This window comes from Eriocheir sinensis, chromosome 31, assembly GCF_024679095.1.
Source record: "Eriocheir sinensis breed Jianghai 21 chromosome 31, ASM2467909v1, whole genome shotgun sequence".
Lineage (NCBI taxonomy): Eukaryota > Metazoa > Arthropoda > Malacostraca > Decapoda > Varunidae > Eriocheir > Eriocheir sinensis.
The window spans coordinates 9811767-9833496 of NC_066539.1; the positions used below are offsets into that span (position 1 = coordinate 9811767).

The 21730-nt window shown below is 41.1% G+C and overlaps 1 protein-coding gene across 12 annotated transcripts in view; it reads right to left on the reverse strand.

The window, feature by feature from the left end:
- LOC127005898 (multiple C2 and transmembrane domain-containing protein 1-like) overlaps positions 1-21730 on the reverse strand; it is a 243787-nt gene that overhangs the window by 79418 nt on the left and 142639 nt on the right. For 10 of the 12 annotated variants that reach the window (XM_050875250.1, XM_050875244.1, XM_050875240.1 and 7 more), the window contains one exon: positions 886-994. In XM_050875250.1, coding sequence (XP_050731207.1) covers positions 886-994 — 109 coding nt within the window. Of the gene's footprint in view, positions 1-885; positions 995-9281; positions 9675-21730 lie in introns of all 12 variants that reach the window. The other 2 variants (XM_050875251.1, XM_050875252.1) reach the window with 1 other exon arrangement.

A 21730-nucleotide genomic window follows, 5' to 3' on the forward strand; every position in this document is an offset into this window, starting at 1 on the left:
TAACTGCCGAACCCGCGGAGGTGAAATGTGTACACAAATTTGAGTAAAACAGACTGCATTTTCTTCACGGCGGTAGAACACACTCGGAGATAAGTTATACACATGCTCCTCCTGAGGGCTATCGCGCGCATACTTCTTGGGATTAGCAAAACACGAACGCTCGGGAAAGAAAAATGTGAGTAACTTGGCGTAGGGAGAGGAAAGTTGGGGGAAGAAAAACACTCTAAACTCCGCGAAAGAAAGGGCGAGGCGGCTGAAGAAGAACCATTAATACCACTTCAATAAACGACGGCAAGTTCAGCCACAAATAAACGAGGGTAAGAGGGTAAGTTCAAGAAGAAAAAAAAGATAGGGAATAAATGAAAATACTAAAAATAATACATAAATAATAGTGAACGTCTCGAGGCCAAGAAGTGTCAAATAAAAGTGAAGAAATGACTTTTAATGCCTAAGGAAGCAAGTGTATGGCAAAAACAGTATATAGAATAAAATACGCATGAGAATAAACCGAAAAATTAGAATCGATATTAAGGGAGAAAAAACGTCTTGAGCGAATGATTCACGTAACAGATAAAAAATTAGTACAGTCGATATAAGGGGGGGAAAAAACATCTGCAGCGCATGGTTCCGGAATGCATGAATAAAGAACCAAACACTTCTGTGACTTCAGCAAACAAAAGTATTAAGAAAATGGTAAAATATTGATAACATCCCCACGCAGATTCCGAGAAACAAAAATACTCCTGAAGGAACCACAATCAAAGACACAGCGGAAAAAGGCAACAGCAGATATTCGCATCGTACTCCACACCCTTCAGAAGGTAAGAGCAAGGCAGGTATTATGAGGTACACGAAACAAGGCAGCAACAGCAGGGCCTTCCTTACCTCTCCCCCGACGGCGAGCGTGTTCGGTGTAGCAGGTCATTGGCGGACTTTGAGAAGGAGCGTCGCATCGACCCGCCCTGGTGACCATTTTCCCGACTGCTGCCCACGCCTGCAACAACGAGAAATGGGGGTGGTTAAGGAGAGAAGAAGGGAGTCGAGGTGAAGGAAAGAAGGTGAAAGGGAAAGAATGAGGATAAGAGAAATATGGGGAAGGGGATAGAGAAAGGGTGACAGGAAGGTAAAAATATGGGAAGAGGGAGGATATGATAAGATAAACAAAGGGGGAATGTACATTAGTAGAAAGAAAGGAACGACGAGAAAAGGGAAGGGGATGCATTTTGGGTGATAGGAAGCCAGAAATATGGAAAGGGGGACGGCGTTATTTTTTTTTTTTTTTTCTACAACAAAGGAGAAGGCTAAAGGGCAACAAAAATAGTGTAGAAAAAAAAGGCCGCTGCTCACCGCTCCCACAACAGACAAAAGTAAAGAGTGGCCAAAAAAGAGGTCAATTTCGGGTGGAGAGACTTGATTAGATAAGGAAAGGGAAAGGATAAGGTACACTTGTAAAAAGAAAGGGAGGACGAGAAAAAGGGAACGAGAGACAAGAGGAAAAGATGTGAAAAGGAGGCGTAAAGTAGGGAAAGGAGGAGAAAAATGGAAAGAAAGGAGAGAGGAAAGACAGACCACACATCTCCTCCTCCTCACACACACAAACACACACACACACACACACACATACACTCACAGATTACACCCTCTTCCCCTCCCCTTCCCCTCATAAACATACTTTTTTTTCTTTCCCATTCACTCAGACTCGTTATAACAAACTTGGGGAGGAAACAATGCAGCTTTGATGCATTAGGAGAGGAACAAAAGAAAAAAACAGCCTTGCATACTTAACTATTTCGCTGTATGTTTTTTTTGTTTTTTTACAGCAAAGGAGACAGTTTAAGGGCGTAAAAAAGAAAAGAAAACAATATTAAAGAAAAAAAAGCCCGCTACTTACTGTGTGTGTGTATATGTGTGTGTGTGTGTGTGTGTGTGTGTGTGTGTGTGTGTGTGTGTTCATCAGGAAATGGCTCTCCTTTCCGCAATTCTCCTCCTACAAAGCGTCTCCTCTCCGTGAATCTCCGTATCAAAGGTTCCAATTCCACACAAAGAATCACAAACTTTGGAACGCATGTAGACATTTTCATTCAGGCTCAGAAAGAGAATATTATGTTTACGATCAAATGTATGTGGATGGAAGGCACTACAGAGGGGGAAATTTACTGAACATCACGATATTAAGTTACTTTACGTTATGTATATTTCGGAGTTTATGAGAGTGTGAAAACTGTACAGCACTAAATGAAAAGTAATATTGTTTTTTCATCACAAGGAGTATTTATTAGCGTGATGAAAAATACTGTTCGTTCATACACATATACATACATAATATTCATAACTTTAGACGGCACGTAAAAATATAAATTCTCTCTCTCTCTCTCTCTCTCTCTCTCTCTCTCTCTCTCTCTCTCTCTCTCTCTCTCTCTCTCTCTCTCTCTCTCTCTCTCTCTCTCTCTCTCTCTCTCTCTCTCGCCCTCTCCGTGACCAGCTGTCCGTTACGAGCGTCCCTTTTCAGTCTCCTTAATTACCTTTCATTTGAATAATTAATTGCATTGTTACCTTTTCATTATGGGGACGGCGGCCGGAGTGAATGAGAATGTTGGCCCAAGAAAAGGAGGGTTAATCAAACAACCGTGTGTGTGTGTGTGTGTGTGTGTGTGTGTGTGTGTGTGTGTGTGTGTGTGTGTGTGTGTGTGTGTGTGTGTGTGTGTGTGTGTGTGTGTGTGTGTGCTCGTTTAACTCCAGAAGTCACGCAATACAGGTTTAATAGCTTGCGTACACACACACACACACACACACACACACACACACACACACACACACACACACACACATAATAATAATAATAATAATAATAATAATAATAATAATAATAATAATAATAATAATAATAATAATAATAATAATAATAATAATAATAATAATAATAAGAAGAAGAAGAAGAAGAAGAAGAAGAAGAAGAAGAAGAAGATAATGATAATGGTGATGATAATGATAATGATGATGATGATGATAATGACCAAAATAACACATCATTCCACTCCCCTCGCCCAAAATTCTTTCCTTATACACAATAATTAAAAGCCTTCAAAGAACCTCCTAATTACCCCCGAGATTATCACCAGACCAAGACTTGAATAACTCTCTCTCTCTCTCTCTCTCTCTCTCTCTCTCTCTCTTACCATCCTTCCGTCCCAATTTTCTCTTCTCCCTCCTCCTTTCCCTCTCCTCTTTGTTGCCTCCCCCTCCTCTTTTATCCTCCCTTCCGCCCTACTTCCTTCCCTCTCTCCCTTCCTCCCTCCCTTTCTCAATACCTCCCTCCCTCCCCGCCTCTTCTTCCTCTTCACTAAAGCATCAGTGTGGTTTAAAAAGAGAGCTTCGGAATTTTGAGAAAGAGGAGGAGGAGGAGAAGGAGTAGGAGGAGGAAGAGGAGGAGGAGGCTCTCTCTCGTCACCGCCACCTGCTGCAACCATGTATTCCTCCTCCTCCTCCTCCTCCTCCTCCTCCTCTTCCTATTCCTCCTTTGTTTCTTCCTCCTCCAAAGGACATTAGGAACCGAACTTAAAACAAACGTAACATCAATGACTTTGTGTGTGCGTCTCTCTCTCTCTCTCTCTCTCTCTCTCTCTCTCTCTCTCTCTCTCTCTCTCTTATCACCGAACACTTGTAACTCGATTATAGGACGTGACTGTGCCTCTAACGTGTGTGTGTATGTGTGTGTGTGTGTGTGTGTGTGTGTGTGTGTGTGAGAGAGAGAGAGAGAGAGAGAGAGAGAGAGAGAGAGAGAGAGAGAGAGAGAGAGAGAGAGAGAGAGAGAGAGAGTGTTTTATCGTAATCCTGCAGCTGTCTAATGATTTCAGTGTGTATTTCTGGCCTTTGTACGTAGATTCTCACACACACACACACACACATACACACACACACTCTGAAATGCAATCAACCGGTCGTATTGTTTCATTATAGAGCTTAGTCGAGGAGGAAAGAGGAGGAGGAGGAGGAGGAGGAGGAGGAGGAGAGGGAGGGGGTAGGATCATAAAGGGGTAGAAAGGAAATGGGCGTGTCAATGTCATAAGCCCGTTCATTACACACACAAAAAAATATATATCCACCGATGTCGACTTTTTTTCTATACATTTTTTTTTCCATCATTAACCGACTTCAAGCATCACCTACAATACTAACATAACCATAAACATAACTCTTAGGTCCTTTTAGTGCAACTGTTAGTACTGATAATAACGCTCTTATCAAACCCCTATTAAATACAGAACCTATATATTTTGTTTTTATTTATTCTTTATGGGCACGAATTGCTAATAGTATCGATCATCATCACCATCATAACCATCACCATCATCATCATCTTCAGCTATTATTACTCTACCACCGAATAAAGGCCTTTCTCAATGTCCTCCACCTCTCCCTGCTGATGTTAGTATACTCCATTCTACTCCAAATAACGTGTTCGTATTTTCATCTCTCCGCCTGGTTCTCTCTCTGTCTACCCTTACTTCTACAATACCTAGGTTGCCATGTTATTACTCTTCTCTTTCCATGGTGTTCTGTCTGCCATATGTTCTACTGTACTTGGGTTGCCATTCTGTTACTTACCCTCTCCGCCTGGTTCTACGTCTGCCACAGGTGATACAATACTTGGGTTGCCATTCTGTTACTTACCCTCTCCCCCTGGTTCTCCGTCTGCCACAGGTGATACAATACTTGGGTTGCCATTCTGTTACTTACCCTCTCCGCCTGGTTCTCCGTCTGTTACTCGTCTCTCTCCCTGGTTCTCCGTCTCCCCTAACTTCTACAATATCTGGGTTGCCACTCTTATCAATCTCTCTACTGGTTTTCCGTCTGTCCTGACTTCTACAATTCTTGGGTTGTGACTCCGCTACCTATCGACATCCTGTACAGATTCGACATCCTGTAGAATTCCCTTTGATAAGCTGCCTCCCACAAAGTCAATTAAACGTTGAATCATTACCTCGTTGTTTTTTGTTGTTTTTCTTCTCTCCATTCTTTATGATCCCCCTGTGCCATTACCATCGAATTCCTGTACACACTTCTACTGCACTATTGACAAACATTCATTTTTCTTCCCATTTATCTCAATTTCCATTTTGATCCTCTACCCCTTCAAATGTAATAGGCTTAGAATCCGAATTTGGAAAGAGTTCGATTATTTTTTTGTTTATACTGTTCATAAGCCGATGGTGATGACTGAGGTGAGTTGGAGTGGAGTGAATGGAGGGAGTGGAGGAAGTGAGTGAAAACAGGAAGGAGAAAATGGGAGGGTAAATCAGGTATGTGATGGGAAGAAAGGAAGGAGGAGGGAAAAGAAGAGAGAGGAAAAATATGGTTGTGAGAGAGTAAAGGTTGTGGATGGGTGAATAGAAGAAGGTAAGAGAAACTATAGGAGACCAATGAGGTTATGAGAGTGGAAGAGGAAGAGGGAAGAGGAAACAGGAAGGAGAAAATGGGAGGATAAATCAGGTTATGAGTGAATGAAGGGAAGTAAGGAGGGAAGGGAAAATGAGAGAGGAAAAATATGGTTGTGAGAGAGTAAAGGTTGTGGATGGGTGAATAGAAGAAGGTAAGAGAAACTATAGGAGACCAATGAGGTTATGAGAGTGGAAGAGGAAGAGGAAAGAGGAAACAGGAGAATAGAAGGATGTGAGTGGATGAAGGAAGATTGAAAAGAGAAAATGGGACCTCACCCTTACAAAAAAAAAAGTACTATAGAGGAGGAATGGACTGATTAGAAGTTAACTGAAATTACGCTAAATTAGGAAAGTTTCGACGAAGTTAAGTTAAGACAATTAGAATAAGATTACGGTACTAAGTTAGGTAGATTCGCAGTCAAGTTTGGTTAAGTACGTGAAATGAGAGATGATTTGCAGAATGAGGTCAACCAATTCTGGTCTTTAATAATCCTACCTCTCTCCCACCCACACGTATTTTTCGACAAGGTGAGGTTACAATTTAGAACAAGAATACGATACTTAGTCACGTAGATTTAAGATAAAGTTTAGTTAAGTATTTGAGCTGAGAGCTGGTTTGTAGAATGAGGTCACCCAGCTCTGGTATGGTTAGATAAGGTTAGGTTAAAATTTAAAACAATATCACGGTATAAAGTTACAGAGGTTCGCAGTGAAGTTTGGTTAAGTACATAATCTGAGCTGGTTTGCAGAATGAGGTCACCCAGCTCTGGTATGGTTAGATAACGTTAGGTTAAAATTTAGAACAATATCACGGTACTAAGATACAGAAATTCGCACTAAAGTTTGGTTAAGTACATAAGCCGAGCTAGTTCGCGGAATGAGGTCACCCAGTTCTGGTCTTTAAATATTACCTCTCGACCCAGTCACACCCACACACAAAAAAATTATAACTCGCAAAAAATTCTCTATTCAAGTCCGGTATTTTAATTAGAGAGTCACGCGGAAGTCCTGATAACTCTATTGCCGTAATTGCCCGGAATTTTGAGGGGAGGGGAGAGAGGAAAGGGGAGGGATAGGGAAAGGATAGGGAAGGAATAGGGAAGGGAAGGAAAGGGATGGATGTAAAAATGGAGAAAAGGGAGGAAAGGGAAAGAAGGAAAAAGAATATAAGTGAAGGGAACTGAAGGGAAGGAAAAGGATTGGAAGGGAAGGAAAGAGAGGTTTTAAATATAGAAAGATAATACAATGGAAGAGAAGGGAAAGGAAGAGAAAGGAAGTCTCGAGATGGTAAGAGATGGAAAGACTCCGAAGATAAGGGAAAAGAACGGAAGGGAAATTGAGGGGACGGGAGGGATGGGAAGAGAAAGGATGGGCTTAAATAGGCGAACAAAATAGAATGAAAAGGGAAGGAAAGGGAAAAGAAGGAGAGTTCATATAAAGGAAGAAAATTGAAGGGAAGGAAATGGGAGGGGGGGGGGAGAGGAGTGGAAGAAAGGAATATGTTAGAAAAGGGAAAGAAATGAAAGGAGATGAAAGGAAAGATAACGGGAGGGTAGAGGAGGGTTTAGAAAAGAATAGAAAAGGGAAAGAAATGAGAGTGGATGAAAGGAAAGAGGACAGGATGGTAGAGGAAAGGTTAGAAAAAAAAATTATAGAAAAGGGAAAAAAAGAAAAGACAAAAGGAAAGGGGACGGGAGGGAAGAGTAAGGCTTAGAAAATAAAAGAAAAGAAAAAGGGAAAAAAATAAAAGACAAAAGGAAAGGGAAAGTGATGGAAGAGTAAGGCTTAGAAAATAAAATAACAGAAAAGGGTAAAAAATAAAAAACAAAAGGAAAGATTATGGCTTAGAAAATAATAGAAAAGGGTAAAAAAATAAAAGACAAGGAAAGGGGGTGGGATGGTACAGAGTTGAGGACTAGACAGGCGGGCGGAGGTGAGAGGTGGAAGGTCAGGCGGCAGTCACCTCTATACGTAGGCAGCGCTCGGGGAAACATTTTGCCAGTACGCGATTTTGTGACCTGACGTAAATATGTATATGCAAAAGGAACTCGGGTGGATCGTGAATATGTATACCAAAGAAAAAAAAAGAGGGAGGATGAAAATGCATATAGATAACAGCCATATAGATGAGTGTTGCATTTATGTATGTGTGTATATGTGTATGTATGGGGGTGGAAATGGTTGTCGCGTGTGTGTGTGTGTGTGTGTGTGTGTGTGTGTGTGTGTGTGTGTGTGTGTGTGTGTGTGTGTGTGTGTGTGTGTGTGTGTGTGTGTGTGTTTTCAGCGTGGGGGAAGGTGGGGGAGGTAGGAAAAGGGGAGGAAAACAAGGTACACAATAGCAACCGTGTGTGTGTGTGTGTGTGTGTGTGTGTGTGTGTGTGTGTGTGTGTGTGTGTGTGTGTGTGTGTGTGTGTGTGTGTGTTTAGGGGGGGGGAAGGAAACAAGGCACACAATGGCACACACAAACTCAATTTCCTCCAACCTGTCCTGCCTAATCACGACACCTGGCCGGCTAATTAAGGCCAGGTATACAGACGGGAGCTTACCTGTTTACCTGTACAACACACACGCATGGAACTTTATCTGAGCTTTGTCTTTGGCCTGTACCTTTTTTAGATACAGAAAGAAGAGTTGTTGGTCTTTCTATCCTTTTTACTTTTTTGTGTTGTTTTTGGTCCACTTTCTTCGCCTATAAATTATACCTTCGTGTGAACAGTGGTTTGAATTTTTTCCCTTTTTTTCTTGTTTTTAGTTTACCTTCTCTACCTAAAAAAAATAACACTTTCGTTTAAACAGTGGCTTGAGTTTTATTTTTATTTTTATCTTTTGTTTTTCGTCCTTCTTCACCTAAAAAAAAAAAAAAATAACACCCTCGTTTAAACACTGGATTGAGTTTGTTGGTTTTTCGTCCTTCTTCCCCTCAAAAAAATAACACCTTCGTTTAAACAGTGGCTTGAGTTTTATTTTTATTTTTATCTTTTGTTTTTCGTCCTTCTTCACCTAAAAAAAAAAAATAATAATAACACCCTCGTTTAAACACTGGATTGAGTTTGTTTGTTTTTCGTCCTTCTTACCCTCAAAAAATTAACACCTTCGTTTAAAGTGGCATGAGTTTTTTTTCATTTTATCTTTTGTTTTTCGTCCTTCTTCACCTCAAAAAAATTAAAAAAAAACACCTTCGTTTGAACAGTGGCTTTAGTTTTTCTTCTTTTTAGGGGCTTCACTTTCTTCAACTCAAAAAAAAAAATGTCCGCTGAGGGTTTTGCTTCCCCCCCCCCTTTTTTTTTTTTTGCTTTTTGGTCCCCTCTTCTTCACCTAAAAAAAAAATGCGTTTTTTTTTTTTTTTTTTGTCTGCCTTCTTCACCTAAAAAAAAGCGCGTTGAGGGTTTTTCGTTTCTTTTTTTCATTTTATTTTGGGTCTACCTTCACCTAAAATAAAAAAAAGTTTTTTTTTTTTTTTTTTTTTTTTATTTTTTTTGGTTTTGTTTTTTCCCCTTGTAAAAAGAAAAAAAAAGTGGGTTTTTTTTCCTTTATTTTTTTGTTTGTTTTTGGGTCACCTTCTTCACCTAAAAAAAAGTTAGTTGGTTTTTCTTTTATTTTTTTGGTCACCTTCTTCACCTAAAAAAGAAGTGCGTTGAGGGTTTTTCGTTTCATATTTTTGTTCTGTTTTTGGTCTAGCTACACCTAAAAAAATAGTTAGTTGAGGGGTTTTTTCTTTATCTTTTTTGGGAGCCTCACCTTCACCTAAAAAAAGTGCGTTGAGGGTTTTTCATTTTTACTTTGTTTTGGGTCCAACTTCCTCACCTACCAAAAAAATAATAATACCACCCCTTTGTTACTCACCTGAGCCAGGAACTCTCAGCATGTCTACCTGAGAGCGACCATCATGCCGCCGCGGACACGTCACGAACAAGTCACTCACTCGTCCGCAGGTGTCGTGGCGGGCGGGCGTGTCATCCTGTGTGTACGTATGTCGCCCCTACACACGTACACAGGTCTACACACACGCACGTAGAAGGGAACAAACCTACATGCACACACTGAGACTTTTTTCCTCGAGCTGTGATTTTTTTTTCCTTCACAGTATCGCTTTTTTTTCCTTTCTCGTGTTAGTTTTTTTTCTTTTTGTTTCGTTTAGTCACTTTGCAGTATTTTTCGTTCTTTCGTTGTTGTTTTTCTCGTATACCTTCGTTGTAAGTTTTTGTTTCTTTTTTTTCTTTTTTAATCTTTTCAAACCTGTTAAATAAAAAAAAATGAGATCGGGAGTAAACAAGAATTCATGTAGGAGGGAGGGAGAGCTTTTTCTTCGGCGCGAGTTTCTTTTTTTTTTTTTTGTAGTTGTTGTTGTTGTCTTCTTTCCAGACCTACAAATACAAAAAAAAAAAAAATAACGCAGAGGAAACAAACAATAAAAAAAAAACAGAAAACCGCAAGGAAACTCGTCCAGCGCATGTGTGGAAAAAGAAAACGCCGAAATGTCACAAGAAAAATCACACACAAAAAAGAGGACGAAAAAATAAGGCGGAAGGGAACGTCAGGAGTGATAAACAGCTCCATATATATGCGTACCCCCCCCCTTCTCTCTCTCTTTCTCTCTCTCCCTCTCCCTCTCCCTCTCCCTCTCCCTCTCCCTCTCCCTCTCCCTCACCCTCTCTCTCCCTCTCCCTTTCCCTCTCTCTCCCTTTCCCTCTCTCTCCCTTTCCCTCTCCCTTTCCCTCTCCCTTTTCCTCTCACTCTCCCTCTCCCTCTCCCCTCCCTTCTTCTAGCTCCACGCATTGCTAACTCGCTGACGTCGTGAAGAGACAGCCAGCGCAGACCTCACGTGATGCTGACAGACAGGGAAGGAGGAAAACAGGACACAGATAGACAGACCAAAAGACCAAGAGACCAACAGACAAACCAACCGACCAGCAGACTCACGGGCAGCGTTATCATATTGGACTCAGAACATCGCATTCATCAGTTTCAGAACCCAAAATTCTCGTGGCCACACACATAACGACACTGCCTTAAAGTTATCGTCAAAACCGTAAATTACTGATGTCTGTGTGCAGTAGTTATGGGTCAGAAGCAGGATAATACTATACGTGCTGAGTGGCTGAGTTCGATAATGGGGTAACGCTGCTCACAGGACGGCAGGTACAGGAACGAGGGAAAGACGGACACCTGGACTGACAGATTGACGGAAAGGCTAAACGGAACGAGATAAAAGTGACGGCTGGGTATCGTCGACGGTCCAAACAAGTCCCGCCACCGAGCACATGGAACTGACGAGACAAATGAGCCATATTCTCAACATTTCCAGGCCTACACCCCCCAATTCGAGTATGTATTGGTATAGGAATAGTTAGTTTTGTGATCCCGATGGTGGTTCGACGAGAGAAGGAGCCATATTCTCATCTATTTCAGAGCTTAGACACCCTATTTTCATTATGTTTTGGTAGGAGTTGTAGTTTTGCGATCCTGATGTTGGTTTGACGAGAGAAGGAGCCATATTTTCATCATTTCAGAGCTTAGACACCACATTTTCGTTATGCTTTGGTAGGAATTGTAGTTTTGCGATCCTGATGTTGGTTTGACGAGAGAAGGAGCCATATTCTCATCATTTCAGAGCTTAGACACCACATTTTCATTATTTTTTGGTAGTAATTGTAGTTTTGCGATCCTAAAGTGGTAGTGTAACGAAGCATCTGCACCGTGAACGTAAAAAAAAATACACGAAAACGGATTTATCTCCTTTTCGGCTTCTAGAAATGGTTAATGTGAGAAACGAAAGCGCCTGAGAATACCGACTTGAGGCCCATATTCTAAAACACTACTGAGCTTTTACACACACACACACACACACACACACACACACACACACACGCATTAAATTAGGTTGTCGTAAGAGTTGTGGGCATTTCCATCAGTAGTTTTATGACCCCGGTGGTAGTTGTTTGACCCTTCTTCTGTATCACGAACATAAAAAAAAAAAACGCTCATGAGAATCCGACTGCTCTCCTCTGTGACCTTTGGAAATGTGTTGTTGTGAGGGCCAAAAAAGCGTCTGACAGTACCGACAAAGTGACACACTGAGATAGGGAGATTACAGCGATAACGAACACACCCTTCATACACCGGAACGAGGTCAAAACCGACGGATCATTATCGCCAGTTATAAAACAGTGATGACAATAGAGACCCACAGAAATGCGTTGTGATAAGGAGATGAGAAACGAACGATAAGGTGACAAGACAACAAAACTGCAACATCATCAAGAGAAAAAGGGACAAAACGACTACCCGAATAAATAACAGCGGAAAATATAAAGAAATGCAACTTTTTAGACACACACAGACACATCATGATAGAGAAATATACAACAAATGAAAAAATGACCAACAGAAAAACCGCAAAACCAATAAAATAAGTAACTAGAAATTGTATAAAAAATGCAAGCAGGAAAGAAAGAAGGAAAGAGAGAAAGAAAGAAAGTGTAAAAAGGAAAGAATGAAAGAAGAAAGAACTAAAGAGAAAAAGACAGACACAGAAACATCGATACACAGATAGATAACAGACGACAGAGAATCGATAGAAAACCACATAACCACCAAACAGACTACTGCAAAAAATAAAAAAATAAAAAAACACGAGTAAGAAACAGAAAACGAAAATCAGAGAGCAACACAAAACCTCGACACACCAAGATGTAGAAACCGAAGAGAACAGAAAAAAACATACCAAAGAAAAATACCGCAAAGACGAATGCAAAAACACGAGCAATAAACAGACAACGAGAATCAGAAACAACCCCAAAACCTCGACACACACTAAGATGCAGAAACCGAAGTAAACGAACGCGAAACACACCGAGGAAAGAGAAAAAAAAAATAAGATACCGAGGAAAAAAAAGGAAAATTAAGGAAAACCGAAAGAGAAACACAGACAAATATATATACAAAGACATAAATAAACAGAAAATGAAACTCAGAAAAATACTCGACACATTAAAATGTAGAAACCAAAGAAAACGAACGAGAAACACAGAGGAAAGAAACCAATAATAAGATACCGAGAAAAAAATAAACGGAAATTAAGGAAAACCGAAAGAAGAACCAGGACAAATATAAATACAAAGGAAAAGATGAGCAGAAAATGAAAATAAGAAAAAGACTCGACACACTAAGACGCAGAAACCGAAGAGAACGTACCAGAAACATACCCAAAAAAGGAGACCAAGAAATAAGATACCGAGGAAAAAAAAACGAAAATTAAGAAAACCGAAAGAGAAACAAGGACAAATATAAATACAAAGGAAAAGATGAACAGAAAATGAAAATCAGAAAAAAACGAAGAGAACGAGAGAATCACACCGAGGAAAAATACCGAAAATAGAGGAAAACCAACCACCTGATGGGATTACAAGGACAGACAAACACGACACGAGAGACAGAAGAGGAGGACAATCTTGGACACGAGGGAGGCGCCGCGGGGACACGACTCGACACACCCACGACGAACCAGACAAAAACATAACAGACCGAACAAAACCCGATGAGAGTTGTGTAGAATTTCAGAGCGGCCGAGCGAGTGAACGGATGAAGGCGAAGAAGAAGAGGATGAAGGAAGGAGAGGGTGGCATTACTGAAGGAAGGTAAGGAATAAAAGAATGAGGGAAAGGAAGAAAGGGAGAGACAAGACGAAACGAGAAATTTATAACCCGAATAAAAAAAGGATGAAGGAAGGAGAGAGTGGCAATACTGAAGGAAGGAAAGGAAGAAAAGAATGAGGAAAGGAAGAGAAAGAGAGACAAGACGAAACGAGAAACTTATAACTCGAATAAAAAGGAAGGAAGGAAGGAAAAGAGAAAGAAGGCAAAGCGAAGAACGAATAAACTGCGGGAAAGGATGAGGAAAGGAAAAAAAGGAAGAAAGCAAAACCATGAACGAGTAAGTAACACAAGGAAGAGAATGAATGAAGGAAGGAAGGAAGAGAGAGAAAGAAGGTGAAACGATGAACGAATAACCCGAATGAAAGGAGGGAGGAAAGAAGGAAGTGGGAGAAAGGGTGCGAAGCGAACGACTGACCCCAAAAGAAACAAAATAAAGGAGAGGGGACGGAGGACAGCGAAACCAAAAGGAAAACAAACGAACAAATACAAACAATGAAATAAATCCTGTGTATCACAAACAAAATATTGGAAACAAGAAAGAAAAAAATGGAAAATCTAAAAAAAAAAATGCAGAAATAACAAAAATCAGACCAAAACACTGAAAGAGACACAAAAAGTCGAAATAAAAGAAAACAAGACGTTAGGAAGAACAAGGAAAGATAAAACCGATAAGAATAATTGATACCGACATGACACCAGCTGAGAGAGAGAGAGAGAGAGAGAGAGAGAGAGAGAGAGAGAGAGAGAGAGAGAGAGAGAGAGAGAGAGAGAGAGAGACTGCCACACGCCCATAGCTTTTAAGATAAACGCGATAAATAAACGAGCGAGGAGACGTGAGGCCTTACGCAATCGAGAGAGAGAGAGAGAGAGAGAGAGAGAGAGAGAGAGAGAGAGAGAGAGAGAGAGAGAGAGAGAGAGAAAAAAAAATTAGGTTCTGATGGAGGGTTGACAAACAAACTCGATAAAGTGCTGATGGCTGACGAAGGGGAGGGGATGAGGGGACGGGAAGGGGGATAAAGAGGGGAGAGGCGAGGGAAAAGATAAAGGGTTAGGAATGGAAGGAACGAAGAGGAGGGAGAGAGGGATGCACTGAATTAATTAAAGAGGAACACAACTGATGAGGAGAAAGAGGAGTATATTATGGAAGGGGAAGGGAGAGAACGAAGAGGGGGAAGAGAAGGATGCAAAAGAATAGTTAAAAAGGAACGCAACTGAAGTGGATGAGAAGTGGAATGGTGGATGAAGGACGATAAGTGAAAATAGATGAGGAAAAGGGACAAAAAGGAGCATGAAGGAGAAAGAAAAAGGAATATATACACTGAAGGAAGGAGGATAAGAGAAAGAGGAAGAAGAGCGGTAGAGAAACAAATATAAAATGAAGGAAGAGAAAGAGAAGGAAAAAGAGGAAATAATATAACCAGAAGGAAGAAAAAGAGAGAAAAAGAGAAGGAGAATCAGAGGATGAAATACAGAAAGGAAGAAAAAAAATAAAGAAAGAGAAAAATTAAGTATAGAACGGAAAGAAAGCAATAGGAAGAAAAGGAAGAAAGGAAAGAAGGAAATAGAGAAAACAAATCATAAAGAGGAGGAGGAGGAGGAGGAGGAGGAGGAGGAAGAGCAGGAGGAGGAAGTAGAAAGGGAGTGAGGGGAAGGGAAGTGTCGATAATTATAATATAAGTAATTAAGAGGAGTAATTATGCAAAGGTAACGTCCAATACCGATCTATCAATGTCTCTTACACTTCCTGCCATCTCTCTCTCTCTCTCTCTCTCATATTTGTGGCTTTCGTTTCCTTAATTCACTTTAATTTTCATATTTTCTTTCTTTTCTTTTCATTTTTCATGTTTTTCTTTCACTTTCCTTGTCTATCCTTTTTCTCTTCTAATACATCCCTTCCTTTCCCTTCCTTTCCCCTCCTTTTTTCTTCCCTTCTCATTCCTTTCTTTCCCTTCCCATCCCTTCTCTTTCCTCCCCTTCCCTTCCCTCTCTTTAATTTTCTTTCATTTTTCCATCTGTATCCCTCCCTTCTATTCCTTTTCCTTCCCTTCCGTTCCATTTCCTTTCCTTCCTTCCTTCCCCTTCCCTTCCTTTCCCTTCTCGTCTCTTCCCTTCACTTCCCTCCCCTTCTCTTTCCTTTCTTCCTCGTCCACTCCCCTCTCATCTCCCCTCAAATCCTCACCTCCAATCAGCTTTATTTCTTCCTCCCCACTACTTTTAATCCTAATCTACTTAATAAATATCAGCTTAAATGTATCTATCTACCCATTATCCTTTTATCCCTTCCTCTGTCTACTCTTCTAATTTCTTCAACTCTTTTACCTTTTTTGCTTTTCCTTTCCATTTTATTTTGTTTTCCCTTTTCTTGCATCATCTTCCGCTTCCTCCCTTCCCTTCCCTTCTCGTTTCTTTTCTTTCCTTTCTCATCCTTTCCTTTCCCTTCACTTCCACCCCTTCTCTTACCTTCCCTCTCCTTCGTTCCTCTTCCATTCTCTTCTGTTGCTTTCCCTCCTCAGCTTTTCAGATCTCTTCCTTTCCTTTCCTTTCCTCTCTCTCACATTTCTTTCTCCTTATTCCACCTCTTTGTCTTCCTACACCCCGTCCCCCATAACTTACCTTAATACCACCTACCCTCGACTCCTCACTCCTCTCACCTTCCCTCACGCATCCCCATCCCCTTTCCCCTTGCATCCCCTTCCCATCCTATACCCCCCGTATCCACTCTCCCTCTTCCCCCTTCTCCCTTTACTGCACTAATATGATAGCCAATAATCCGTTTATGTGGAATGTTAAAGTCTGTTGCTAAATTAATAATACCTTGCTTAGTGTTATGAGAGAGAGAGAGAGAGAGAGAGAGAGAGAGAGAGAGAGAGAGAGAGAGAGAGAGAGAGAGAGAGAGAGAGAGAGAGAGAGAGAGAGAGAGAGAGAGAGAGCAACAATCAAATAAGTTAAAAGGCCAACATGAAAAAGAAACAATGAAAAATGTAAATAGAAAAGTCAGATAAAAAGATTGATAAAGAAAGTTGAAAGAAGTTTGAAGATAAAATATAATTGAAAAACAAGGAAGAATGAATATGCAAGTGAAAAAGAAAAATAACACAAATAAGAGAGAGAGAGAGAGAGAGAGAGAGAGAGAGAGAGAGAGAGAGAGAGAGAGAGAGAGAGAGAGAGAGAGAGAGAGAGGTTAAACAGCTGCGAGATAAGGGTAAGATAAAGGAAAAACAGGAAGCTATTTTTTTATATATAGTAAGATGCCGAGAGTCAAAATACCACACAGATAAATGCGATATGAAATTTAGACTATTACGGGTTCTCTCTCTCTCTCTCTCTCTCTCTCTCTCTCTCACGATGAAAACAACAGATAACACATTGACAAAACATCCTTTCTCCTCCCCTTCCTACTCCTCCTCTTTTTTCCTCGGCTCCTCTTCATTCTCCTCCATTCAAGAGCCATTCTTCTTTATTTCACTTCTCCTCCTCTTTCTCTTTCTTTATCTTTATTGTCTTTTCCTTCTTCTCCTTTTTCTGCTTCTTCTTCTTCTTCTTCTTTCTCCTCCTCCTCCGCCTCCACTGCAGTCCATCAATTATGCTACCAAACTCTCGCAAATTCCTCTTCTTTTAATCTGTTTTCGAGAGCCTCCAGAACAGCGGTGAGTTGTGTGTGTCCGTTTGCTACTTCAGAACTTAAGATGCGAAGTTTTTGTAAATGAATCAAATCAAAGTTAAATGTCTGTAACTCCTTAAGTAATTACATCGGACGGTCAGCGGACGGTACAGGAGAAGGGAGGACGAAAGTGAAATAAGAGGAAAAGGAGGAAAAAAAAGAAGAGGTAAAGGAATGCTGGACATGTTCTGGGCCATACGTAATCAGAAAGTGAGACAGAGAGACAGGCACACAGATAGACAGATAAACAGACAAAGCGAAAGACAGAAAGACAGACAGACAGTTAACTAGAGGAAGAAAGAAAGAAAACAACTAAGAGGAAGGAGGAGGGAAAGTAAAAAGGAAAGAACGAAAGAGAAACGATAGACGAGCAGGAAGAATCACATAGACAAACAAAAAAAAACAAGACCCAACACGATACAAACTAACAAACATTTCAGGAACGCAAAAAAAAAAAAGCGAAAAAAAAACTTACGTAGACGAAAATACAACAAACCAAAAGACGAAAAGAAACCAGAAATTCGAACGTCCTTTAAAACAAATTAACCCCATGTCGCCCCCCCTCCCTCCCGCCCCCCTTCCTTCCCTTCACCCTTTCACCTGCCTGCAAATACCTGTGCTGATTGTTTCCCGCTAATTATGGACAGGTGGGCCGCGGCGCTGACCAGGTGAGGGGCAAATTAGTGACACTGTGTGGGCGGGATGAAAGAAAAAGTGGGAAAAAAGGAAAGGCAAACAAGAAAAGGAGGAACACAAGAGAGGGAAAAAGAGAGAAAAGAAGCAGAATCATATGAAATAAAAACAAGAATAGATAAAAGAAAGATAAGAATAGATAAAAGAAGCAAGGCAATGTAGTGAGACTGTGCGCGGGATTAAAGAAAAAGTGGGAAAAAGGAAGGAAAAAGCAAATAAGAAAAGGTAAAAGAAGAGAGAAAGGGAAGAGGAGAAAAGATGACATAAGAAGAGAAAATGAGAAGAGAAAAGAAATGGAGACGAAAGAAGAAAATAAGGCAACACAAAAGAGAAGAGAAGATATGAAAAGAGACGAGAATGGAAGAAGACAAGAGAAGAGAAGAGAAAAGTAGACAAGACAAAAAGAGAAGAAAGGAAAAGAATCAAATGCAAAAAAGTAAAAAGATAAAAAAAGCGGACTAAAAAAGCGATAAAGGAACAGAAGAAAAAAGGACTGAGAGAAAAATAAGAAAGAGGGAAAAGTTAAAAGGATTGAAAAAAAAAAACGTTAGACAGGAAACTAGTAAACAGTAAACAGCATAAAACATTTGAAGTATATAAAAAAAAACACATTAAATAAAGAGACTGTACGAAACGTGATAAAAACAAAGACAAAAACAATTCAAGATAGAGAATGAAAAAACAGAAGAAAGGAAGTAAAAGGCAGAGAAAGAAGATACCAAAAAAAAATTTAATAAAGGGAGAATGAAAGCAAGTGAGCAAGAAATAGAAAAACAGAGACAAAGAAAGAAATGGAACGAATCAGAGGAAGAAATACAGAGAGAGAGAGAATGAAGAGGAAAAAACAGAGAAAGAAAGGAAAGGAAGGAAGGAAAGCAATAGAAAAATAAAGAGACATACGACAGAGAAAGAGAAGAAAGGGAGGAAAAAAAGCAATAGAAAAAAAACAAAGAAAAGGACAAAAACAGAAAACAAAGACAGGAGAGAAAAAAACAAGAAGAAAAAAGGAGAAAAAACGAATATGGAGTAACAATAAAGAGAAACTGATTGAAGGTACCAAGAGAGAGAGAGAGAGAGAGAGAGAGAGAGAGAGAGAGAGAGAGAGAGAGAGAGAGAGAGAGAGAGAGAGTAAAATTGACTTCTCATTAGCAACACAAAATAATGATAATCGCATTTTCTCCCAACAAAATTAATCATCTTTTACAGAAATTTTCTGACCATTAGAGAGAGAGAGAGAGAGAGAGAGAGAGAGAGAGAGAGAGAGAGAGAGAGAGAGAGCATGATTACTAGACTCAAACCCGGATATAGTGAGGCCCTCTTGACATCCTCCTCCTCCTCCTCCTCCTCCTCCTCCTTCTCCTTCTCCTTGTTTTCCATGCTCCTTCTTAAGCCTTTCACTCATTTTATCTTTCCTCCTTTACTTTTACAGCTTCCCTTATTCTCTCTCTCTCTCTCTCTCTCTCTCTCTCTCTCTCTCTCTCAAGTCAGTCTGCTTTCATCGTTTTCTACTTTTAGTCTTTCTCCTCCTCCTCCTCCTCCTCCTCCTCCTCCTCCCCTTCCTCCTCCTCCTTCAATTCCTCCTCCTTCTCCTCCAACGCGTATCCAATTCGTCTCAATAGTTCCCTCCATTTCTCCATGTTATCCCTCGTCCGTGTCCTTCGTTTCGTTCCCTCCCACTGGGCCTTCTTCAGTTCGGGTCCATTCTCTCTCTTTCATGATTCCTTCTTTTCCGAGGCGCCCTTCCTTCCTTCCTTCCTCCCCCTCGTGTGTGTGTGTGTGTGTGTGTGTGTGTGAGAGAGAGAGAGAGAGAGAGAGAGAGAGAGAGAGAGAGAGAGAGAGAGGCGCAAGCAGACACGTCTCAAGGTCACGGAAATGATTGACAGCAAACACCGAAGGGAGATGAAAGGCTCAACACACACACACACACACACACACACACACACACACACAGACAAAACAATGACAACGCAGGAAAATTCGTTATTATTTTATTCATGTAATTTGTGGACCTATTAAACCAATCGAATGAAGATGAGATGAGTATGTATTGAAATATTTAATCATTCAGTTGCTTTTGATATTCTAATTCGATTCTTTGCTATTCATGTTTCGGGAGGATGAAAGACGACACACACACACACACACACACACACACACACACACACACACACACACAAACTGAAATCTTACACTCTTACTCTCATTCCTACATACACACACACACACACACACACACGGACTGCAACCTAACACCCACTGACGCACTCACTCACTCACTCACTTTTAGACTCCACTTCCTTTCATTTCGCCTTCCCATTCCCCTTAATTCATGGCCTCTCTACCCTCCTCCTCCTCCTCCTTCTCCTCCTTCTCCTCCTCCTCTTCTTCCTCCTCCATCTCACGTCACTCATGTCTTTCAGCTCCCACACAATCGTCAGCTTCCTCAAACACAGCACATAAACCATAATTAAAATGATACGTGACATGATGCAATACTTTGAGCTAGACGGATGGTAAGGGAAGTCTTTGTAATGGGTGGGAAGATGGAGGAGGAGTGAGAGGAGGAGGAGGAGGAGGAGGAGGAGGTTGTTTCTTAAAGTTTGGCGACCAGGAAATTGGAAGGGAGCAAGAGGTTATGGGAGGAGGAAGTTAAAGAAGGAAGGGATGAAGGAAGGAAAGAAGGTTGAATGAAGGAGAAGGAATGGAAGCAAAGGGAGACTGCAGGGAAAGGAGGAAAAGATTATGGGAGGAAGAAATTAGGAAAGATAAAAGGGAAGGAATATTGAAGGGGAAGGGAAAGGAAAGGAAAATTAGAAAAAGTTATGGGAAGAAGAAGTAAAGGAAGAAAAATTGGAAAGGAAATTGAAAGAGAAGGGAATATTGGAATGGAGGAAGAGGACCTAGTTATAGAGGAAGAAGTTAAGGAAGGAAGGAAGATTGAAGGGATGGGAAGAGAAAGGAAGATTGGAAAGAAAGGAAGACGCAATGGGAGAAAGAAGTTAGTGAAGGAAGATAGAAGGGAAAGAAGAAGAAAGGGAAGGTAAAGGAAGGAAGGAAGATTGGAAGAGAGAAAGAGGTTATCAAAGGAAGAATAAAAGGAAGAAAGATAGAAAAGAATGAAGATAAAAGGGAAGAGAGGAGGAGGAAGATTAGAAAAGAGAAGGAAGTTATACGAGAGGAGAAAACCAAGGAAGAAAGACAGAAATAAGGAAGAATAAAGGAAGGAAAGAAAAGGAAGGAATGGAAAGGACAGGGAAGAGGAAATGACACAATGAATTAAGGGAGAAAAAGGGGAATAGTTGTTGCAGCTGCTTGTTTGTGAAAGGGAAAAAAAGGTGGTGGTGGTGGTGGTGATGGTGGTAGTGGTGGTGGTGGTGGTGATGGTGGTGGTGATGGTGGTGATGGCGGTGGTTGTTAGAGCGGAAATTTAGTGCGTATGATGTGTGCGTGTGATCCCTTTACGTATACAAGATAATGAGAGAGAGAGAGAAGTACAGATTTCAAGTTATACTCTCTCTCTCTCTCTCTCTCCTGTACCTCCACCTTCAATTCCTTTCTCCATCAGACACAATCTTTCCTTCTTTTCCTCCTCCTCCTCCTCCTCTTTTCTTCATCTCTTTCTCTTCTACCTCCACTTTCCCTCTCTACCTCTCCCTGCTCCTCTTAAATTACCACCCGCTTCCCACCCACAATATCCCTCCCTCTCCCTCATTTTCCCTCCCCTCCTTTCCCTTCCTCTCTGTCCCAATTCCTCCCACACAACCCTTCCCCCTTCACTCCCCCTCCGAAATATCCCTCCCTTCCTCCCTCCCTCTTACCAGCTGTTCCCATCCTCACACTCCCCTCCTTACCTCCCATCCCAACTCCCTCCACCTCCCCCCCCTCTCCCCCACACCCATTACCTCCCCCCCTGGCCTGTTTTAAAGCTAGCCTCGCCTTCGGCCGCAGTAAACACAGAGGGCGCTGCAGGGCTGTATCAACACCTGCTGGGCGCCTCGGCTGTCTCTGCTGCTGCCTGCTGATTATATGGTCTTCTGCTAATATTGACTGGCGCAGACTACTACTACTGTATCCTCTTCCTCCTGCTGACTTCTGCTGACTATTACTACTATTGCTGCCGCTGATTTTGTGGCTATTACGTGTGACCTTTTAGATAACGTGTCTCTCTCTGTTTGTCTATCGGCGTGAATTTGTGTGTGTGTGTGTGTGTGTGTGTTGGTTTTGGTCTCTCTCTCTCTCTCTCTCTCTCTCTCTCTCTCTCAAGGGGTTATTGTTACATTCAT